At 42.7% G+C, this 24,885-nt stretch overlaps 1 protein-coding gene across 2 annotated transcripts in view; it reads right to left on the bottom strand.

Moving 5' to 3' along the window:
• vldlr (very low density lipoprotein receptor) overlaps positions 1 to 24,744 on the bottom strand; it is a 30,159-nt gene extending 5,415 nt beyond the window's left edge. For both annotated transcript variants that reach the window (XM_063068980.1, XM_063068981.1), the window contains exons 1-10: positions 24,540 to 24,744; positions 15,596 to 15,715; positions 8,783 to 8,905; positions 7,827 to 7,949; positions 5,373 to 5,744; positions 4,685 to 4,807; positions 1,980 to 2,102; positions 1,196 to 1,315; positions 981 to 1,106; positions 371 to 542 (exon numbers count right to left, since the gene is read on the bottom strand). In XM_063068980.1, the coding sequence (XP_062925050.1) occupies positions 371 to 542; positions 981 to 1,106; positions 1,196 to 1,315; positions 1,980 to 2,102; positions 4,685 to 4,807; positions 5,373 to 5,744; positions 7,827 to 7,949; positions 8,783 to 8,905; positions 15,596 to 15,715; positions 24,540 to 24,606 (1,469 nt within the window). In that variant the 5' untranslated portion in view covers positions 24,607 to 24,744. The remainder of the gene's footprint in view (positions 1 to 370; positions 543 to 980; positions 1,107 to 1,195; positions 1,316 to 1,979; positions 2,103 to 4,684; positions 4,808 to 5,372; positions 5,745 to 7,826; positions 7,950 to 8,782; positions 8,906 to 15,595; positions 15,716 to 24,539) is intronic.
• Positions 24,745 to 24,885: the final 141 nt, after the last annotated feature.

Below are 24,885 nucleotides of genomic sequence, written 5' to 3'. Positions count from 1 at the left end.
ACACACAGGCACTCCTTACGAAGAACGCTGGGATTAAATGCCAAACTCTGATGCCCGAAGCTGTAATAGCACCACACTAGCATTACTCTATTGTATAGTATTCAGTCACCTTCAGTGCATCTCACTCCCATATCCATTCAACTCATTTATGCCCTCATCTTTTACGTTACAATAAGCTACACCAGATGGCCACCCAGAGAGTAGATGAAATCTTCAATTTAGAAATTGATCTACTAATTTTAAAAAGCCATCGGCTCTAGAGACATTTGAAAAGAGCAAATGAACTACTGCTTCAATACTTCGTGGCCATGTTGATAAGAGTGTAGAGGTTATGTCAAGTTGACCACTGGTTTAATGCATTGAAACTTGCCTGAAGATGGCCCGCCGGCCCAAGTCAGCCCAGAAGATTCTCTGCTCTGCCATATCAGCATCCAATGCTATTGCATTTCTCAGCTGTTCAACAGCTTGGGTATATTCTTTGTGCTCCAATCCTATTCGCCTGATATCACGGCGATTAGTGAACATTAGATGAGGCTCTTTACCTAGGTTTGACGTAGTTTGCAATCAGTAACATGCCAAAAGTTGCACTTTAACATCCAAAGGGAATAGAAACAAAGGAAAAACAGGTAAAGAAGTCATCGAATACATGTTAGCAACAGAAGTGCTAAAGTAATTTCAATTACATCCTGCAAGGGTAGTTTTCACCATTACTCTTTTTTTTAAAAAAAGGATGAAAATCAGACTAATGTATTGGCTACAGCTTCATGCTATTGAATTTTGCCAAAACACAGCTATATGCATGTAGTGCTGATCAGTTTATTAGCACCTTTAGTGTAAAAGTCAGCTTAAACTTTGGTTATCTAGAACAGGCTGTCCAGCACTTCATTAAAATAGTGAGGTCTGGGTTAAGACCTTAGACCATCTCCAACAAAGACCATGTTATTTAGATGAAACTGGCCTCAAATAAGAACCATGCTTACCTATTGCCTTGCAAACACCATTGGCGGGATCCATTTGATACCCATTGTAACATTCACATTTATAGCCTCCTTTCAAATTAATGCAAATTTGACTGCAAATACCAGGGTTCTGGCATTCATCAACATCTGTAGGGAGTCAAGCAGGAGTACAAGAGTCAATAACAGTTTTTTTTTTTAAGTGCAGAAATCTTATTGCTAAAATAGTAGTCACTTACCGCCACACGTCTTTTGGTCAACCAACATAAACCCAGCAGGGCAATCACATTCATAGCCAATGACAAGATCCCTGCAGATATGGGAGCAACCACCATTGTTCACCAAGCATTCATTCAAACCTAGACAAAAATATGAAATGCACCATTTTAGCAGCCATTCTTGCCCCAAGAAAACATCAACATGCGATTGAAAAGTATGTTAGTTTAAGAGGTGATGGTGTTAACATTGAAGTCATTAACATACACCAGGTTAAATCAGCTCAGGTTGCTGGAAGTTTATAGTGCTTTTAAAATAGTTAAAAGAATCAAACTTCCAAACATTGATCAGTGAAGTGAAACTGTCACATGCAATATATTCTGACATACGACATGATTGCCAAAAATATGGCAATCACAAAGTTCGTGGTACAAAGTACAAGCAGAATCCTTTGGTATTTATGTTTCCCATAAAATGTTTATTGAAATAGTAACAGGCAAAATGTACAGCTTGAGCTTGTGGACTAGTTTCCAGGACGTGGTGCTTCTGGAAAGACTTTCTGACTCAGGCTTCAGTCACTTGTTTATGTATTTGTCACTTCGTAGCTGCCGCAAGAGAAGTTGACTTATGGAACTGTGCTGCAAACTGTACTTTGCCCAGCTTGAAAAAACATGGGAACCTAATGCAATTCATGGCAAAGATCTGCTATACAGGTAAACGGAAGGATGAAAACACAGTGCAAGGTTAGCCCTGCCAGGTTTTGAGCAGGAATCAGCTACATCCATTACAACTCTGGGAATAACTTACCACATTCTTTGAGGGGTTCGTCACTCCAGTCCATGCAATTCTGCTGCTGATTACAGACTTGAGTCATGTCAATGCATTCCCCACTGTAGCACTTGAAGTTAGTTGGCCCAGAACAATCTGAAACTGCAATGGTGGATATAAGGCAGAGCAAAGGGGAGTCAGTGGACACTGTTCACTTACATTTTCAAAAAGCCTTCGATGAGGTGTTGCACTGAGGCTGCTGACCAAGATAAGAGTCTGTTATTACAGGAAAGGTTCTAGCATGGACAGCAGATTGGCTGATTAGCAAAGAGTGGGAATAAAGGGGGCATTTTTCTGGTTGGCTGCCAGTGAGTAGTGGTGTTCTGCAGGAGTTGGTGTTGGGTCTATTATGTTTCATATTACATGTCAGTGATCTGGATGACAGTATTAATGGCTTTGTGGCCAAGTGTGCAGATGATTACAAAGTTAATTGGAGGGGCAGGTAGGGTTTAGAAAGGAGGGAGTCAGTAGAAGGACTTGGGACAGCTTAGGAGAAGAGGCAAAGAAGAGGCAGGCAGAACACTGTGTAAAGAAGTATACCGTTGTGCACTATGGCCAATGGAATAAAGACGTTGACCACTTTCTAAACAGGGAGTGATTTCAGAAAGCAAAGGTGCCAAGGGTCTTAGGCGTCCTCATGGAGGATTTCCCAAGGTTAGCTTGCAGGTTGAGTTTGTAGTAAGGAAAACAATTGCAATGTTAACATTCATTTCAAGGGGACTAGAAAATAAATGAAAGGATGCAACGCCAAGACTTTAAGGCATTGGTCAGACCACATTTGGAGTACTGTGAGCCATTTTGGTATTCATATGCAAGGATGCACTGGCATTGGTGAGGGACTGGAGCATGTTTACAAGAATGTTTCCAGAATTAAAAGGGTTAATGTGTTTGATAGCTCTGGGCCTGTTTAACTGGAGTTTAGAAGAATGGTTTTGGGGGGGGGGGAGAGAAGAAGAGAATCTCATTGAGATATACTGAATTACTGAACATTGAGATGCCCGGAGCAGATGTGGAGAGAATGGTTTCCAATCGTGAGAGAAGGTCTAGCACCAGAGGGGACAGCCTCCGAATTGAAGGATGAACAGAGGATTTTCTTTAGCAAGAGGGTGGTGAATCTGAGGAACTCATTGCTACACATGGTTGTGGAGGCCAATTCATTGGGCATATTTAAAGCAGAGGTTGACAAGTTCTTGATGACAAGGGATAATAGTAGACAACAAAGACTTTGCTTCCAGAATACTTTTTAGTGTATCTTATGGATTTTGGGCTGCTGATCATGAAAATTCCTGTAATACCATTTTTTTTTGGAATTGCCTACATATGTTATTTCAATTCATAATTCAAGTCAATTAAAATGTTGCCCAAAATGCAAGCTGAGAAGTTTCCCCATCTTGTCTGGGCTTGCCTGGACATGCTTTGGATTGCCAGCATAACCCACAACAATGGTGTCTTTTTATTGATTCTTCAGTGTTAAGCCTGAAAGCTTTTCTGCTACACAACAGCAATGTCCACCCTTCAATACCAATCGGCAACGCCGTACAAATGAAAGAAAACTACTGAAATTTGTAAGTCTTGTTGAAACACACACGGTACAGCAACTACAACTGGAACATCTGAAAGTAGTAGCATTGTTACTAGGAATGCAACTCAGATGCACTAAGTGCTGTTGCTTCATTTGTAAATGTGATAGCCCTGCTAAAGAATCTCATTACATTAAAAATGATTGGCAGTTGGTTCCAGGGCTGGAAAGTATTGCACACAAGCCAATTGTAGATTCAAAGATACTTTTTGCCTCCCCTTCATGTAAAAATGGGGCTTATGAAAAAATTCTACAAAAGCAATGAACAAAAAGGTGAAGAATTTCGGTATCTGAGACAGAGGCGTCCTGGAATAACTGATACCAAGATTAAGGAATACATTTTTGTTTGTCTACAAATTAAACAGGTCATCAATGACAGATGATTCACAGAACTTCTAGTAGGATCGGAGAAAAATCACACAGAAGGCATTGAAAAAATATGCTGAAAATTTTCTTGGCAACTAAAGAGCAACAAACTACATGCAGCTGGTTGACAACATGCTTTATATAGAACCATGAAGTGCAAAATGTCACTAAAGATTCATTTTCTGCATTCCCTGCAAATCATGGTGCTATCAGCGACAAACAGGGTGAAAGGTTTCACCAGGGACATTGTGGTCATGGAGAAACAGTATCAGGGCAACTGGAATTCATCAATGCTGGCCGATTATCGTTGGACACTTAAACCAGAAGACTTGGACACTGAGCACAAATTAAAATCAAAATAGTTTTAGCTTATTTGAACTATTGCAAAGTGTCACACCATGATGCAATTAAAACACATTAAATTCTATGAAAGTTAATTTCTTGTTTCTCCAAATTCCTATGTGGTACAAGTAGTCTGAAATTATTTGTGTTCAGCTTCAAGCAGTCTATCATAACCACAAAAATTCTGACGAAGTGAGACTATTGAAAAAAAAAAAATGCTGTCTGGTCTAATCAAAAGGTTAGAGGGAGAAGACAGGAGAATGGGATTGAGAGGGAAAATAAATCAACAATGATCAAATGGCAGAGCAGGTGTGATGGACTGAATGGCTTAATTTTGTTTCTATGTCCTATGGTCTTAAGCTGCTCTGAATTCTGTGGTCAAATTTGCCACACTTACCATTCCTGCAGTTAATTTCATCAGTGCCATCAGGACAGTCTCTAAACCCATTACATTGTCTGCTACCATGGATGCAGTTGCCATCACCACATCTGAAGTTGTCTGGTCTACAAGTCAGGGGCGCTGAAAAAAAAACGAACACCAAATAGTTGCTTAAACATTCATAGACTACAAAATGTGGCCAGTTAGACATCCCCATGCAGCTGTCTTTGAAGTAACAGCAACTTGCCTTTGATAGAAGAATCCATGTGGTAGTTATTTGTTGATATTTGGTGAAGGTTTGAGTATACGATTCCACAGAATCTTAACTTGCAACCCACATCTTTAAATTGCTTGCAAGTTAATTGCTATACTGATTAAATGTTCAGCAATCTCTATAAATGTTGTTTATAACCCTCCCACCCTTCCGCTGAGCATAAATGGGAAAAGTAACTTTACTATTCACGTTCTGCAGTTAAGTCTAGACCTGCAGACCTGACTAAATGTTTGTTATATCTTTCTCCATTTTTAATAATATTGGAGTGGGATGGGGGGGTGGTGAACTTTAGTTAACTTGGATACAACCAGTCTTAAATTACAAAACATCCAAGTCCTGGAATCTGACCCATTAATAAAGTTTCCTAAAATTCAACGTTCTTAGAATTACTAAAGTTCAGACTCAAATGCCAATTCTTAAAGTTCAACCTACGGCAGTTGATTTCATCACTTGCATCCCTGCAGTCAGCGTCACCGTCACAGTACCACCTGCGATGAACACATTCACCAGAATCACACTGGAGTTCGGCGGCCGAGCATTTCACCAGGGGAGGAACAGTACGACCGCAGCGCTCCGTCGACTCGTCCGAGTGATCAGCGCAGTCAACGTCACTGTCGCAAACCCACTGAAGGGGAATACATTCGGAGCTGTTACACTGAAACTCGTGGGAACCGCAGGTGGGCGGAGCACAGCCTCTTTCATCACTCCCATCGCCACAGTCATCTTCACCATTACACACAAATGTCTGGGAGATACATCTACCACTCGAGCAAGTGAATTCCTGGACACTGCATGTAAGGGCACCTGAAAAGATGCAATATTAAAATCATCTTGGAGGTGGATCTTAATTAGGGCTGCAATGCAAGCTGTATTAGAACAAATGATAAATTAAAACAAGACAAATTTTCACAGCAGTTCACTGGGAGACTTATTTAACAAGAGAATTAGGATCATTTAACCCATGAGAAAGTCAATCTTTATGAAAGATCAAGTGTCAGAGCAGCAAGACTCGCTGTTGTACGGAACAAAGACTTCCCTCTCATTTTCTATCATGCACCACCTCCCCCCCCCCCAATGAAATACATTTAAGGCTTTACAAAATTGTGTTGCCCAAACTCAAGCTAGATTTGGAAAGCCTGTCTTATTGACCTTGGGGAGTAAAGTTCCATGGTAGGCAAGACAACAGGAAAATAAAGCCTTGTACTCAGTGCTCAAAAATTAAACAAACAACTTGCTTTGTCTTTAAAGACCAGACAAGATCATATTTCAAGTGGATATTCTGACCCTGCGCCACAATTTCTCAGCCAGGAAAAGAAACCACACCCCCAACTTCCCCACTGAACTTTAAGAACAAGTGATCAAAATCAGTGGCCCCCAACCTCCGGGCCGCCGACCGATACTGGGCCGCGAAGAATGCAGGGGTGCAGTGGTGGCTGGAATGCACCCAGCACATCTTTAAGAAAAAAGCCGAAATAAACAAGCTAATCAATTAGCTGCCACCCGGCACGTAAATGTTGGCCCAGATCAGAGGTGACACAATTGGCAATTGCCTCTGATCTGGACCGATATTTACTTGCTGGGCAGCACCTAATTAATTAGCTTGTTTATTTCGGCTTTTTTCTTAAAGATGTGCTGGGTGCATTCCGACTACTGCTTCGCGGCAATGTATCGGTCCGCAGCCCGGAAGTTGGGGACCACTGATCAAAATGAAATAGAAACTCACTACTGCACAGTCCAAGGAACTGCCAGTATACAAGGTTATAAAGAGAGCTTTTGGCACATTGCCATAGCATTGAGTACAGGAGTTGGGATTTAAGTGGAAGTTGTACGAGACATTGGTGAGGCATAATTTGGAATATTGTGTGCAGCTCTGGTTACCAACATGCAGGAAATACAATAAAATTGAAAGCATACAGGGAAAACTTACAAGGATGCTGCCAGTTATTTTCTAGAGCATACGAGAACGAGGGGAAATTTGACAGAAGGTATACAAAATTTGAGTATAGATAAGGTAAGCGCAGACAGGCTTTTTCCACTGCCAGACTGGAACTAGAGATCATTGGTTAAGGGTGAAAGGTGAAATATTTAAGGGGAACTTCACCCAGATGGAGGCGACAGTGTGGAATGAGCTCTCAGCAGAAACGAATGTGGGTTCGATTTGAACATTCAGGAGAAACTTGGATAAATAAATTGATGGGCTATGGTTCAAGTTCAGGTTCAGACTGAAGGGATTTAGGCACAATAATAGTTTGGCATGGACTAGATGGGCCTGTTTCTGTTCTGTGGTGGTCTATGACTTTTAAGACTAACCCTGACGCAGGAATTGACCACAGTTATAGTTGTCTCAATATTTAACCAGCTTCTGCTTGAAGCAGGCTGAAGCTTTTTTAAAAAAAAAGAAAACATTAGCATTGTAGAAGTCAGCTAGCATTTACACTCACCTTATGTTGTGTCACCACTTGAAGTATGAAGAGCAACAACTGCTCAACATCAATGTGTGGTACCAAAGTCAGTACCAGCTGACTGGAGAGCACTCAGACCACGCTGTCTCTCCAGGGAGCAACTCCATTACATCCACTTTCACATTTTCTTGGAATTTATTCTCACATACAATCAACTCCTGATCGTCTTTGCCATGAACCTATTAGGGAAGGTTACAGTAGCCAACTAATCTACAAAATTATGGCAGGAATCTCACACGACCAGCGTGAAGTGTGCATGGCCCTTAGTATAATCAAAATCACTCCCAGTTCCTTGGGGCAACAGCTCTACCTGCTGTAACATCTCATGAACGGGCATTCTAACAATGGCTTGACAGTCAATACTTCAAAGCAAACCCAAAGAGACAATGTGATGCCCAGCTCTTGTATCGGCATTGCAACCTACCACAGCTTTCTTCGTCTCCACCATTATCACAATCTTGTTCACCATCACATCTCCAGGACACAGGGATACACTGAGTAGATCCGGGGTTGCAGCTGATTTCATTGACATGGCAAGTTCTCATGTCTATAGAGTATTAAAAAAAACTATCAACAGGAAATAAATTTTAAAAGTGCAGGCAAAATAAAGAAGTGTGTTATACAAACCAATATTATCTAAGTCCTCAATTAAAAAGATTTGCAAAACATTCCATTGGTCAGGCAGCACCTGCAGAGACAAACTTGACATTTCTGATATAACATCTTTTAGAACCCTTTACAGTCAATGACAGCTTGGAAACAGGCCCTTTAGTCAGTTGTTTTTAAACACTAGTGCTATTCCAGCCAATTTTATTCTCCACACATTTCCATCCCCCTACTCAGAACGTAACATTTATTTACACACCAGTTAATCTGTGCAGTCACGAGGGAGAACGCAAGACTCCATGGAAAGGTCAGGCTGATCCCTGGTTGAAGGTGTGGCTCTATACTGGTGATAGTCTTTCATTCTCTCTCTCCCTCCCTCCCTCCCTCACCTTCAGGTTTCAGGACTGCAGTACAAGTCAGTCTTCCCTGCTATGGTGGAACACAGTTAATGACACCTACACAGCAGCCTGATTTGCATTATAATGGCCCATACAAGACATGCTGCAGAAGGTCACATTAGCAACTAATCCAATTTTAAACACCCATAATGATAGAAGTGTACAAGTATTGCCAACATTTAACGTTTCGGCATTGAAGTATCCAGTTCCAAATGAGAATCCCCAAATGTATTAGAACCGAGTTTCATGAACCAGTTTAGAGCAGAAACACTAACCCAAGTTGTTGAAATTCCAGACCAGAGATTGAAGTTGAGCCTCAATCCAGAGTTGACTATGACTACATCCCCAGATCTAGTAGATTCAGCTCAATACTCACGACACACTTCTGGACTTTCATCTGATCCATCCTCACAGTCAGCATCCCCATCACATTGCCACCTTCCAGGCACACAATGTCCATCACGGCATGTGAAGTCAGAACTACCACATGTTTTTTTAGCTATGGAAACAGAATCCAGATTAGCACAAAACCCTGGGAGGATTAAACGTGCAAATGTTCTTTAAACAACTGGATTATGCCAAAGTCACCTGTTTGTACACAAGGAACTCCATGGAAGTTTGGTGAAAACCTAGGTTTTCACACCTTGGGGAAGATTTTTAAAGGTGCAATTAAAAAGTATTTAGTCTGTTAGTGCTCTTCCTTGTTCTTAGATTTCAGTTGGGGAGGGATTGTGATTCACTTGCAATCCATTTGAATCAGTTATCAATGCAATACTGCTCACTGGCTACCAGTAGTACCTTGAAGGGAACTGCATCCAATACAAAGCATTCCATATTAGACAAGAAACATGTGCATTGACTTCAGGTAATTTTAGGAAAGATTTATTTAAATTAGTACTCAAATCAGTGTTAAGTAAATTACAAAACTGCAGGCAAACTATGGATTCTGTAAGTAACCCTTGCATGAAATTCAAGAGGTTAAATATCCAAAGTTCTTAAATACACCAGTGGGTGATTTGTAAAACCAATCAAGATATTCAAGATCAGCAATTAAAATTAGGCATTTAAAGAAACCACCCTAATCAGTATTAGAATATAACCCCTATTGCATGGAGAAATCAGCAGTGACTTATAGAAAACAGGAGTTGTCATGTTGATGACCAGGTCATCTGTTTGATATAGTGACTACCTTACTCCTTTAACGATTTTGTTTCGTGCAAACCATGATAATTTCATTAATTTACCACATTTTCCTTGCCACAGTAATTATTTACAACTTCTCAGATTCAGACCTTCCACTGCAACAATCACCTTCAATCTTAACCCACCTTCAGTTCTTTCTGCAAGTTACCAACTCCGAGTTGCAGAGTCTAGGTTTGCAAATCATCATTTCAGATACTCATCCTGTACCAGTCACTTTTCATCATTTATTGCTGCTGTTTTACACATTTATACTACTGTGTATTTTATTGTAACAGAGCAGGAGATCACAGATAGAGTTGGAGACACTTGCTTATTAGTAACTTAGCAAAGGCCAATAAAAAGAAACAAGGTGCACGTGGAGCAGCTATTGTGGGAGTGGGCCAGTGTGAGAGTGGGGGCTATAGCAAGAACAGGCAGAGGCTCCAAGTTTCCAGTATTTCTTTTCTCCCTTTGTCTATTAGTATACAACTAATGCATCAAGAATAGATCCAGGGCTAATGGCATGTTCTTTGTGTGAGATGTGGCTACTCTGGGAGACTTCCAGTCTCCGTGATACTACACACCCATAAAGTGCATCAAGCTACAACCCCTTAGAGACTGTGCCAAGGAACTGGAGCTGCACTTCTGGATTGGGTGCTGTGTAATGAAGCAGATTTTATTAGGGAGCTTAAGGTAAAGAACTATTAGGAAACAGTGATCATATGACAGAACTTACTCTGCAATTTGAGGGAGGAGCTAAAGTCAGATGCATCAGTATTGTAGTAGAGCAAGGGAACTACACAGGCATCTGAGAAGGGTTGGTCAAAGTTGATTTGAGGGGCCCAGGGAAGACAGCAGAACAACGGCTAGAGTTTCTGGGAGCAACTCGAAAGGCACAGGGTAGGTACACTTCTGAGGTATTCTAAAAGGAGATGACAGCTGTGGCTGACAAGGGAAGTCAAAGCCAACACAAAGGTTGCAGATGACACAAAGGTTGCTGGTGTTGTAGATAGTGTAGAGGAAAAAACACGCAAAATCTGGCTGGCAGGCCTGACTGCAGCTAAGAAGATTGTAGTCCAGCGTTGGAAACCTCCCCATGATATTTCAAATACTCACTGGCTTCAGAGCTTTTTGGACATTTCTTACCTGGAACTTTCATCAGCAAGAGTAAATGATGCACAACCAAACAAAATATTAATGTGGACAAATTTGATATCTAACTTAAAAGATCTTTTGTTAAAATAGGAACGCTTTGTCTGTGTATGTACTACTATTCAGTTGATTGGTAGAGGGGAGAGGGGTGGGGGGAGAGAGGGGTGGAGGGGATGGTAATGAAGGTTGGGGGTTCGCTGGGTTAAACAGTCAAGTGTAATTGGCAACTGGTTGTATTGAATGTAATTTGTTGGTGTTGCAATAAATAATTAATAATTTAAAAAAAGATAGTGTAGAGGATTGTCGAAAATTGCAGAGAGACATTGATAGGTGCAGAAGTGGGCTGAAAAGTGGCAGATGGAGTTCAAACCAGAGAAGTGTGAGGTTGTACACTTTGGAAGGACAAGCTCCAAGGCAGAGTACAAAGTAAATTGGCAGGATACCTGGTAGTGTGGAGGAGCAGAGGGATCTGGGGGTACATGTCCACAGATCCCTGAATGTTGCCTCACAGGTAGATAGGGTAGTTAAGAAAGCTTATGGGGTGTTAGCTTTCATAAGTCGAGGGATAGAGTTTAAGAGTCGTGAGGTAATGATGCAGCTCTATAAAACTCTGGTTAGGCCACACTTGGATTACTGTGTCCAATTCGGGTCGCCTCACTATAGGAAGGATGTGGAAGCATTGGATTAGATTAGATTATGAGGACATGCAGTCCTCTTTTATTGTCATTTAGTAATGCATGCATTATGATACAATGTTCCTCCAGTGTGATATCACAGAAACACAAGACAAACCAAGACTTAAAAAACTGACAAAAACCACATAATTATAACATATAGTTACAACAGTGCAAGCAATACCGTAATTTGATGAAGAACAGACCATGGGCACGGTAAAAAAAAAAGTCTCAAAGTCTCTCGAAAGTTCCATCATCTCACGCAGACTGTAGAAGGAAGAAAAAAAGCTCTCCCTGCCATGAACCTCCAGCGCCGCAAACTTGCCGATGCAGCACCCTGGAAGCACCCGAACACAGCCGACTCTTGAGTCCGTCTGAAAACCTCGAGCCTCCGATCAGCCCTCCGACACCGAGCACCAAGCACCATCTCTGCCTAGCGCTTTGACCCGGGCCCGGCAACAAGCAAAGCCGAGGATTTGGGGCCTTCCCCTCCGGAGATTCTCGATCGCACAGTAGCAGCGGCAGTGAAGCAGGCATTTCAGAAGTTTCTCCAGATGTTCCTCTATGCTTCTTACATCTACCTCCATCAAATCAGGATTGGCATGGTACCTACTTAACAAATACGATATCATTTTGGAGCGGCCGCACGCGCTGCGTCGCACCGCCACCTTCTCCTCCCTTCAAGGATACAGAGGAGATTTACCAGGATGCTGCCTGGTTTAGAGAGTATGCATTATGATCAGAGATTAAGGGAGCTAGGGCTTTACTCTTTGGAGAGAAGGAGGATGAGAGGAGACAGGATAGAGGTGTACAAGATATTAAAAGGAATAGATAGAGTGGATAGCCAGCGCCTCTTCCCCAGGGCACCATTGCTCAGCACAAGAGGACATGGCTTTAACGTAAGGGGTGGGAAGTTCAAGGGGGATATTAGAGGAAGGTTTTTCACTCAGATAATGGTTGGTGGTGGAATGCCCTGCCTGAGTCAGTGGTGGAGGCAGATACACTAGTGAAATTTAAGAGACTACTAGACAGGTATATGGAGGAATTTAAGGTGGGGGCTTACATGGGAGGCAGGGTTTGAGGGTCGGCACAACAATGTGGGCCGAAGGGCCTATACTGTGCTGTACTATTCTATGTTCTATAAAAGCTAAAGAGGGCAAATAACAGAACAAAAATTAGTGGGAAGGTAGAGGATTGGGATGCTTTAAAAAGAAAACTAACAGAAGCCAACAAGAAAAAGCCAGAGAGAAAAGATGAAATATGAAGGCAAGTTACCCAAGATATCACAAGTTTTTTCCCCCCAGATAGATAGATACAAGTCAAAATAAAAGAGTAGGAGGAGAGTGGATACCATCCTGCTGGAAAATTACACTGAAGGGGTAGAATGGCAAACACTGAAATGGCAGACAAACTTAATAAGCATTTTACATCAGTGGAAGACTCGCAGTGTGCCAGAAATTTCAGAGTGTCAGGGAGCAGAGGAGAGTGTAATTGCTATTACTAAAGTGAAGGTGCTTGGAAGCTGAAAGGTCTGAAGGTAGATAAGTGACCTGCACCAAGTGGACTACACTCTAAGATTCTGAAAGAGGTGGCTGAAGAGATTGTGGAGGCATTAGTAATGATCTTTCAAGAATCACTAGATCCTGGAATTATTCCAGAGGATTGGAAAATTGCAAATGTCACTCCACTCTTCAAGAAGGGAGACCGGCAGAAGAAAGTGAAGCTGAAACCTTGCCCAACAAATTTGCTTGAATTCTTTGAGAAAATAACAGGCAGAAAAGACAAAGGAAAGTCAGTGGATGTTGTTTACTTGGATTTTCAGAAGGCCTTTGACAACGTGCCACACAAGAGGGTGCTTAACAAGATAAGAGCCCGTAATATTATGGGGAAAAATACCACCATGGATAGAAGGTTGGCTAACTGGCAGGAGGCAATTTCAGAATAAAGGGGACCCTATTCTGGTTGAATGCAAATGACTACTGGCGTTCTGCAGGAGTCATTATTGGGACAGCTTGTTTTCATATTATGTCATTGATTTGGATGACCGAATTAAATGCTTTATGATGAAGTTTACTAATGATACCAAGATAGTGGAGGGGCAGGTAGTGTTGAGGAAGCAGGGAGCTTGCAGAAGGGCTTAAAGTTCAAAGTTCAAAATACATTATCAATGTATACAATATACAGTCTTGAGATTAGTCTCCTTACAGGTAGCCACAAAAAGAAACCCAATCGAACCCATTTAAAAAAAAAAGCCCGTCAAACACCCAAAGTGCAGTTAAAAAAACAAATTTGTGCAAACAACAAAAGCAAGCAAGTAACATTAAGAACTGAAGTTCACGGAGGTGAGTCCACAGCCATGACGCCAGTCATCACTGCAAGCAATTCAGGAGCCTGTCTGTTGCAGGCCATAGCTTCAGCTGAGTACAGGGACAAGTAAACCTCATGGAGCAACGAGCCTTACCCTGGCCCAACCCTCGCCTTCAGCCTCAACACTGACCTTTTCAATCTGGCCCGATGCTTAAATCAGCCAAACAGCAGGTTGTTCCCTGCACTCAGACCTGGGCCTTGCCACTTCAATATGCTCTCGGGCCCAGAGCCTGCCGCCTCAATTTTGTTCATACCCAATCTAGCCCAGTGCTCAAAACAGTCAAACTTCAGCTTATTCCTCACTCTAGCCTAGCCCCACCTCCTCAACACCACCTCCCCTCAGCTCTACCATTTTGAATCACTTCCAAGTCCACTCCTGCAGCCAAACATTGGCTCATTCCCCGCTCTCGGGCCCAGGCTCTGCCACCGCCACTTGGCCCACATACACCACACCGCAACCATCCTGCGTCTTTGAGACTTCAGCTCACACTGCAAAAGTGCCAGGTTGTACAGGTGGTTCAAAAGCTCATCTCCAAAAGGGAAGATACGGGCTATTGATTGCAGTGATGGCTTTCAAGAAAAAGGGTGATTAATGATGTATTTAATAGTTGTGCTTGCTGTCAGTAATCTGCGCTGCTGAAAGCTCAGTAACATCTCAAACAGGAAGTTTGGACTTGGATTGGGAGAATGGGCAAAGTGGCAGAAAGAATAGTGTCAAGAAGTGTATGGTCATGCACTTTGGTAGAAAGCGTAAAGTTGTAGACTACTTCTAAACAGGGAGAAAATAAAATTCAGAGGAGCAAAGGGACTTGGGAGTCCTTGGAAAAAGATTCCCTAAAGGTTAACTTGCAGCTTCAGTCAGTGGTGAGGAAGGCAAATGCAATGTTGATGTTCATTCCGAGAGAACTAGAATACAAGAGCAAGGATGAAATGCTGAGGCTTTAAGGCATTGGTCAGACCGCACTTGGAGCATTGTGAACAGTTTTGGGCCCTTTATCCAAAAAAGGATGTGCTGGCATTGCAGAGTCCAGAGGTGGTTCAGGAGAATGATTCTGCAATGAAAGGGTTAACGTATGAGGACTGTTTGATGGCTCTGGGTCTGTACTTGCTAGAGTTTAGAAGAACAAGGGGGATGTAATTAAACCTTTTTGAATATTGAAAGGGCTAGATAGAGTGGATACAGAGAGGATGTTTCCTATACAGGGGGAGTCTCAGACCAGAAGACAGCCTCAGAATAGAGGCATGTCCATGAGAACAAAAACGAGGAGGAATTTCTTTAGCCAGAGAATGGTTAATCTGTAGAATTGTTTGACGGACCGCTGTGGAGGCCAAGTCATTGTTAAAGTGGAGGTTAATAGGTTCTTCATTAGGAATAATAATGAGTCTTGATGGAATAGCAGAGCAGATGCGATGGGCCGAACAGTCTAATTCTGCTGCTACGTCTTAGTGCCAGTAACATTATACTGCCTTATATCAACGTGTACCTTGCATTTTATGTCAACCCGTCAATCTGCAGGCCACGCGACACGGACTTTTGCTAATATTATTTTGTGACGCATGTCTTGGATTGTAACTACAAGAGCTGCATGTGACTATATGTACCATGTTTTGCACTTTGGCCCTACAGGAACGTTATTTTGTTTAGTTGTTATACATGCATAGGGTTGAATAACAATCAACATGAACTTTAGTATTAGTTTTGTATTAAAAGGATCAGTTTGCACAGAACAAACATTAGAATATCAATAGCTTCAAACTGAGAGCCTCAATACTATGGTCAGCACAAAAAGTGAACCACTCGTTTACAGACTTACCACAGGAACTTTCGTCACTTCCATCACTACAATCATCATCACCATCACATTTCCACACCATGGGGATGCAACGACCATTTCTGCACTGAAACTGAGATGCCTCGCAGGATACTTTAGAGCCTTGTAAGAAAAGTTACACACTATAATTAAACATTTAATTCAACGAATACAAGTGCTAGCCTTTGCATTAATTTTTGTACCGCAGGCCACTTGATCACTTAATTGTTGCTCATTTTAATGCACTTAAATTCTTAATAACTAGGCATTATTCATAAACTTGTGGATTCGCTGATAAAAGCTCATTTGCATTTAGACATGCTCTATATAACAAATGCAAGTACAGAAAGGAAATTAATTCTTATTAACTGGTAGTTAATCTCAAAGTGGCTCTAGAACATGCTGACAGCTCCTAACAACCCCGGAAATTGGGGTCCGCTTGCAGCAAGCACCATATAGTAATCAGTTGGCAATGCAACTAAATTGCAGCTTTGCCAGTCAGTTCCATAATGTGCCAAGGGGACAGAAACACTGACCTCATCCATTTTGTGTTAGCATTAGTGGAATCCCTCATTTGGAGGCAACATTATATCCATTAGAAGTTACAATGAATTAAGACAAATTTGTTTTGAATTGAATTGACTTGTTACTTACATCCTCCCCCCACACAAGGAGCAAAAATCTTTACGTTTCGTCTCCGTCTAAATATGTAATTTGTAATAAATAGTATGTACAACAGGACAGTCAATATAGCATAGAAATACAGTTGTATCAGCGTTTTACACCTAACATGAAAGAAGATGTTTAGAAATAATGGAAGAAGTGAGCCATTAGATTAATGGGGCAGGGACCATGCTGCAATTTGGTTATTGCTTGCCCACTACACCACCCCAAATATGCCAGAGCAAGACCAACAAGGCACTGTAACCCAGTTCTCAAAGAGTAGCACTATACACATCCTGCAAGCACCTAACATGACATGGGTTGGCTCCAGCTCGACCAGGCCAGACGCCCAACAGATTTGGTCACTTTAAGGCAACAGAAGGGAAATAAACTGGTAGACGGGCATCAGGAAATTGTGGCAAATGAAATTCAAAATGGAGATTGGCAAAGTTATTAGCTACCAACTGTCTGGAGCTGCAAAAAATGAAAACCAGAAATGAGACATAGCACAATAAATGTGATAAGTCAGTGCTAGAAACTCAGGTTATGTTGAAGCAAACTGTAGCTTTAAAAACTTTAAAAGCTAGCTCGTTCTAGTACAGCCTAGGAAAGCCAAATTCAATAGTTTTACTTAAAATAGTTCAAATAACTACTGTGTTTCAAAGGATTGGGTCCATTGGCATACTGAAAGAAGGTTAAAGCCAGAGAAGAGGGAGAGTTAAAGCAGTTATCCTTGCAGACTGAGGTGTTCTAAGAAATAGCACCACTTTGGTTTCAGACCTATTCCAAACCACTGCCAGTGGGGTTTCTATTGATACTACAGGTTAAGTACCCCCTTATCCAAAATTCCACAATCCAAAAACCTCTGAAATCTGAAATTTTTGAGTGCTGGACATGGTGTTGCAAATGGAAAATACTGTACCACAAGGCACTGGGAAGGTTAACCACCGATGCGCAGGTCTCTGCACATTAGACAGTTCTGAAAAGTGACTTCACATGTAATGAACAGAAGTTAATGAAAACAGTTTCAAAAAAAACTGCACAAGATGAAAAATTAAGATCTTGATCGTGTATTGGAAGTATAGATTTAACAGTAGAGTGAACATATGCCACTTAACAGTATGCTGTTCATGTAACGAGCAAAGTTCTATCACAATGAACTGAAAATTGAAAATACTTGTGAATATTCAGCAGGCTGGATGCAGAAATTTAAAAGACATGGCATTAAATTTTTAAAGATTTTAAAAATCTTTTAAAGCTAAAGCGCTGCTGATCATGAAGATACGGAAACTCATTGATCATGGTAAACTCATCATTACTGATTAAAATTGAACACCAGAACAAGTCTACAGTTATCTTGACTATACTTCTTCCCACTGCTTCCTGCATCTCTGCCACAGCTGGTGTCCTTACCTACCATCCCATGAGCCTCTGTGTCCAACACACCATTCTCTGCAACTTCCACAATTGGAATCCTACCACCAAACATCTTTATCTCCTCCCCTCTCCCCCCCCCCCACTGGCACTTATCCCTGCAAACAGCCAAAGTTCCACATCTTCCCATTCACCTCCTCCCTCACCTCCATTCAGGGCACCAAACAGTCCTTCCAGGTGAGGCAACACTTCACCTGAAAATCTTCTGAGGTTGTCTATTGTGTCCAGTGCTCAATGCGACCTCCTATACATTGGTGAGATGTGTCGTAAATTGGGGGACTGCTTCATCGAGCGCCTCTGCTCCATCTGCCAAGTTATCTTCTCTATATCTTCGCCAAACATTTTAATTCCAATTCCATTTCTGACATGCAATCCATGGTCTCCTTGTGCCAAGATGAAGCCACCATCAGGGTGAAGGAGCAACATCTTATATTCCATCTGAATAGCCTCCAACCTGATGGCATGAATATCGATTTCACCGACTAGTTACAAAAAAACACAACTCCCTCTCCCTTCCCTGTTCTTCCATTCCCCACTCTGGCCTCTTACCTCCTCCCACCTGCGTCCCCATCCTCGTTCCCTTTCCCCTCTCTTATTAGATTCTTTCCTCTTCAGACCTTTAACTGTCCAAACCACGTTACTTCACCTGTCACCTTCTAGCCACCCTCCTTCCCCTTGTAGACGTAAATTTTCTGGATCAAATAACAACAGCACAAAAAGATCATTACTTATCTTTTCACCCGTTTATTTCTTCGAGCTCAGCCGGCGAGTGAACTTGGACCCGACATCAGGGAGAGAAACGCTCTCATCTCGCCGGCCGTTCTACAAGTTCACTGCCTGATGTCAGAATTGTCAGAAGTTACAAGGTCACTGATACAAAAGAACAATCAGTTTGATAAGCATTCCAGCCAAGTCAATGGACTATTGATACAAAAGAACAGTCAGCTTGATAGACACTCCAGCCACCTTAATTAAAGAAGGGAATGTCCTACCTGGTTTCTTGGAACCACAACTTAATTACAAAGATAAAAACATCTGTCAAATTTATGCTTTAATTAAGAAAGGAATGTCCTGTCTAATTTCCATCAGGTACTGCCTTTCGTCAAAATCAAAAGGTGTGAAAAACCAGAAGACATCTTATGTGGATCTGGATGAACTTTAACCCTTATCTTGCTCCAAAGAAAGCAGTTGTGAGATATTATTCAAACACACTGCAGTCACAGACATAGTCAGTACTTAACCCATTGTTTACTGGAATCTGAGAATCCCCCATTCCCTTAAACTTTACCACCTTCACTCCACCTTTTTAATTCTGGCACCCTCTCCCTTACTTTGCAATCTTGACGGGTCTCAGCCTGAAACATCAACTGTTTATTCATTTCCATAGATGATGTTCCTCCAGTATTTTATGTGTGCTGCTTTAGATTTCCAACATCTACAGAATTTCTCGTGCTTGCAAGTCTACAACTAATTGTTTTTATACTTTACATATAGCAGAACCCAAGTAAAACACAAATACTGTGATCTTTTAATCTAAACTCAGCATTGTAGGTGGAGACTGAAAGCTTGCTGCTGTTGTGACCCTGCACACATTATAATTTCGTTATTAACAGTATACAATAATTTTTAACCATTAAGTAAATGTGTGATGAACAAGTCTCAGACAAAGACTAGTTACTGGTAGCATGCAAATTCAGAGTTGGAAATGGTGATCTGAAGCCATCTCATTATATATTCCAAAATCCAAAAAAAAATTATCCAAAACACTTTATGCCCCCAAGCATTTCAGAGATAATGGGTACTCAACCTGTACTTCCTAACCAGAGATATTTCTTGGCTGGTCCTTTCCATGTTTCTCACTTTTACATGGTCTGCCCAAAACATCCAAGTTTCATGACATATTGGTCATTTGTGCAAGACCAGGGTGAGCTACCTCAACAACTATTGCTCGCATCTGCTGTGACGAAGCACTTTGAGGGATAGTCATGGCTCAAATTTACTGCCCAAACAGGGACCTGGAGCTGCTGTAATTTGCCCTCCACCCCAACAGATCTATAGCCGACAAAAATCTGACTTGCTTTCCATTCAGCCTTGAATCATCTGAACAACAGTATCTACATTAGGCAATCGACTACAGCTTGCTATTCAACACCATCACCCCCTCAGTACTCAAAAAGCTTCAAACTCTGGGACTGGGACACACACACACACACACACACACACACACCCTTGACTTCCTGAGAGAGCAGTCAGTGCCGATTGGTAATAACTTCTCTTCCCTGATAACACAGGCACACCTCAAGCACCGTGCTTCACCTACCATTCTACCTGTTACTGCACAGCCAGGCAAAGCTCAGACACCACCTGTAAGTTTGCTGTTGACACCACTGCTGCTGGCAGAATCTCAGATGTCAGTTGCGGGGTGTACAGGGGTGAGATACAGCAGCTGATTGAATCAGGTCACAACCTTGCACTCAATGTCAGTAAGAGCAAGGAACTGACTGTGGACTTCAGGACAAGGAAGTCGGAAGAACACGAAAATCCTCAAGGGGTGAGAAGGGTAAGCAGATTCAGCACAGTACAAGCCCTTTGGCCCATAACGCTGTGCCAAACCCTTAACCTACTCCAAGGTCTAATCCTTTCCTCCCACATAGACACATGGATGATAGAAAAATGAAGAGTCTTAAATTTATATACACATTCTTTCTCTCTCTCCTTTTTCTCCCTCTGTCCCTCTGACTATACCCCTTCCCCATCCTCTGGGTTTTCCCCCCCTCCCCCTTTTCCTTCTCCCTGGGCCTCCTGCCCCATGATCCTCTGATATCCCTTTTGCCAATCACCTGTCCAGCTCTTGGCTCCATCCCTCCCCCTCCTGTCTTCTCCCATCATTTTGGATCTTCCCCCCCCCCACACACTTTCATATCTCTTACTAACTCTTCCTTCAGTTAGTCCTGATGGAGGGTCGTGGCCTGAAACGTCAACTGTACCTCTTCCTAGAGATGCTGCCTGGCCTGCTGCGTTCACCAGCAACTTTGATGTGTGTTGCTTGAATTTCCAGCATCTGCAGAATTCCTCGTGTTTAAGTCTTAAATATCTGTAATGTACCTACCTCCACCACTACAACTGACAGCATAAAAACACTTACTACTGACCTCCCCCCCCAGACATGCCTCCTATCACCTTAAAATTATATCTGTCCAGTATTCCCTAAATAACCTGCACATTTCCATCATGCATTCCCCCCTTTTCCCCCAGTAATCTGTTCCCAATTCGCACTCCCAAGTTCCTGTCTAATTGCATCACAATATTGTCTATTCCTATCCCTCCCCACACCTATGGCAAAGGTCAGGGAGTTGTGGTCACTCTGTCTCTGGTATAGTCACCCAGAGAGACCCGACACCTGAACAGGCTTGTTGTCTAGTACCAGATCTAGAATGGCCTGGCTAGCAAATTTCTACAGGTGCACAGTGGACAGCATTCTGACTGGTTGTATCACTACAATGTACGGAGGCTTCAATGCACAGTGTCGACAGAGGCTGCAGAGTGGCAACTCAACCAGCTCCATTATGATCACAAGCCTCCCTACCAGATCCGCCTCAGGGCGGCAGCATCCATCCTTAAGAAGCCTCTTCTCACTGCCACCATCAGCAAGGTACAGGAGCCTGAAGACCCACACCCAACATTTTCAGGAACAGCTAACGCACCACCATCAGGCTTCTAAACAGTCCATGAACACCATCTCCCCATTTCTGTTCTGCACTTTTTTTTTAAAAAATGGGAACTTACTGTATTTTTGTCTTCACTACTGCCACAAAACAAATTTTACAGTATCAGTGATAATAAACCTGATACTCATTTACAAACTTGGCCATCCCAACTGTACCCCCCACCCTGCGATTTAAGGACTTCTATTTGTTTCTCCAACACTTGCATATTTTTCTGGTCATCTACCCCACTCACCAGTGTTTTTTGGGGGGGGGGGGGAGAAAGAGAGCAGTTAGCACCTTCAGTTTGCTGCCAGCTTTATTCCTATTGCAACATTAATGGGACTGCTCAATCCTCAGCTTCTGGACTACACTTCCACCTTCAGCCCTTCATGAAGTCCCCATATGAAAGACTGAAGGAACTTGCCTAAACTGCAGGAGAAGGACATGATGGACACAGTGGGGTGGTTCCCTGAGCAGACTGTCCAGTTCATCTGGCAGAACGCCTCATCACCAGATCTTACCAACAGGCACCAGGACCTCGCCTGGCTGGTGGTGAGAGGGGCCCTCCCAGTCAGATCCCTCCTGTACGCCCAGAACATCATCTCCGCAGCCCACTGCCCACGGGAGGACTGCAGTGCGGAGGAGTCTGTGACCCACCTCTTGGCAGACTGTCAGTTCGCAGATAGGGTGTGGAGGAGGATGGACGGGCTAGCGTCACATTTCATCCCCAGCAGCTGCATAACAGAGGACTCTCTGATCTACGGGCCGTTCCTGGGGACGCACACGGAGACCAACATCCAGTGCTGCTGGCAGATCATCAACGCTCTTTGGTCGGCCCAAAACTTGATGATCTACCAGCACATGGAGACGTCCGTGGGAGAATGCTGCCGACTGACACATTCTCGGCTGCAGGAGTACGTGATGAAACTTGGTGCAGACACCGCAAGGGCCCGCTGGGGAAGGACCACAGTTTAGGGTTCTTCTCCTGTCGAGTGGGGGGGGGGGGTCAGGTGGTGGGGAGTATACCTCTCAACAATGGTGTGGGACAGTGAACCAACGGAGTGCCACATGGGTGGCCAAAAGTATGTATATGTAGAGACTATAATGGAAACGTATGTAAAGGACTGAGAGTCATTGAATGGTTTATTGTAAATAATTTTATTTTTGAATAATTTGAAATAAAAAACTGCCCGAAAGCAGCAAGAATTGACCTTTAACCCCTTCCACAATCTGGAAATGGGAAACAGTTCTGGCAGGTCAAGCAGCTGCTCAGTTGAGAAGTGCATGGAGAATCATTGCCTGCAAAATGGTTATTCATTTGACAAGGGGAAAGCTTCCATTTGTCTTTATCAATTCCTTAGCTATTGCCCTTAGGTTGCCGGCACTGTTCATATGCAATAAAAACTCAATTTTTTCAAGTGTCATTATAATCCTCAGCAACTTCAAAATAATCAGCCTTTCTTTATACCGTCAATCACGTGGGAATAGAGTTAATTGAGCAAGTGAACTTCTGTTTACAGCAGGAAAATGCTAAATAGTGGTCTAAGTACTCATTATTTGCAACCGGCACCGAAACAGTCAAATGGGGATGAAGATGGCCTAATTTACCTACAGCAATTGTATTCCGCAACAAAAGAATTGCCCAGGGGGCCGGTTGCGTCCGAGGAGCTGTTTGTGCAGAGTGCAAAAATATTAAAGTGAAGGTCATTAATTTTTTTTGGCAAATCTACAATGTAGTTCTTGCTTTAAGTGCCGTTTCGCGCGAAATGTGAATTCAGGGGCAGATGCCAAGCTGAAGTTTACGCACAGGCCATGCTGCAATAAAAAATCCCTGGAGGAAGTGCGGCACCGAGAGCTCCCATTGGACGCCTGGTACAACCCGCTGACCAATCGCTTTCAGAGGCGGGTCCGGGCTTCAAGGCATCAAATAACAGAAGCAGGAATTGAGTCCAACCCGGTAACCTTCACGGTGCCGCGTCCTGCTGCAAGTGGGACACCGCACTAGGACGGCATGTTCCGCCTCCCGGCCTGCGCCCCGTGCTGTATTGACCCATATCTCAAACTTTCACTCCAGCCAATACATCCAGGCCCTCAACCCTTTTATTTAAAGGGATAATCGCGACGCGTTTGAAGCTGCTATTACAAGGTCAAAAGTGAGACAAGCCTCAAGTTCAGGGCAAACGCTTAAAAGTTTAACGCTCCGATTTAGCCATCTACTGTTATCAAAAAGCAAACCATGCACAAAGCAAAACGAGACTCCACGCGTTGATATTACTTTAACTACACTCAGAAGTTGCTGAAAAGGCAGGAGGAGGGGCAAACTAGTTACAAGGTTTCCTTTACTCCCTTGCGCCTTCTGTGAAGCGAGACCTGAACGTGATCAACGGTACACCTACATCAAGTCCACTGTAATGACTTGAACATGTGCACTGGTTCATTCACGCCTTATACCTGCGACTACTAATTAGGAACCCAATCTATTCATTGGACATCGCAACGCTGGCGAGGGCTTGCATCATACCGCTCAGGTTAGGGAGCAGGCACACCTCATGGATTTGCCTTTTAGACTTGCTAAGTTTCCCGAATAACCAGGACGGACAATTCCAAGTTAAAAGAGAAGGTATAAACGTCAGCTGGTGTGACCCAATACAATAATGTGTACAGTACTAAGAAATACATTAAAATTCGAGCATCTTAATGTATGATTGAAATCAAGAAATTTTTAGAATGTTTTAGAAATGTATTTAAAATTAACATTTAATATGGTCTCGCGGTTGCCCATTTCAGTCCAGCAGTTATCAGTATCTTAATTATTCTAAAAGCTTTCCCGCACCATTATATGTAGCTTTTTTTAAAAAAAAGTAACAAGCAATTGTTAGTCAAAAGTAAACGAACGCAAGAAATGTGTACAAGCCCTCGAGACTGTTACAACAAAGACCATTTCAGATCTGTAGTCCGTCACCACAAATCACTCAACATTACAGCTTCAAAAGGGAACGTGAAAACAGCACGAACGGTTCAGATCCACTCGTTCATGCCAATTTCTAAAGACTATTCCTCCCTTCTGTGGATACGATACTGCCACCTGCGTCTTTACAGTACTGTAACCACCAGCTCAGCTCCGAGATAATGGAGTCACTTACCGCTTACTTGTCTGCACCGATAGGAACACGCTGCCAACAGCAGCAGAGCCACACGAACAGGAATCATCTCGCCGCCTTCCGCTGGCCGAAAGCTAGCCTTTGCTTTCTAATGGTAGGGGTTGTTAATATTAGGGGTGTATGTGTGTGGGAGTTTTTTTTAATCCCTCGTTCTATCGGCAAACAGAAGATAGACGGCCACGCCAGAATGACGCAGGGACGTGCTCTTATATCATCCTTAAATGCATTCCCTCTGCTCTCTGGAACAACTGGTTGGTCGGTGTGTGCCTCCTAACCTAATTACATAGTTAAATAACTGCATGGCAAATCCAGACTTGTCGATACTGCT

Source organism: Mobula hypostoma, chromosome 16, assembly GCF_963921235.1.
Source record: "Mobula hypostoma chromosome 16, sMobHyp1.1, whole genome shotgun sequence".
NCBI lineage: Eukaryota > Metazoa > Chordata > Chondrichthyes > Myliobatiformes > Myliobatidae > Mobula > Mobula hypostoma.
Note: the sequence above shows the minus strand (reverse complement) of the source record. Positions and strands in the feature narration are given on the sequence as shown.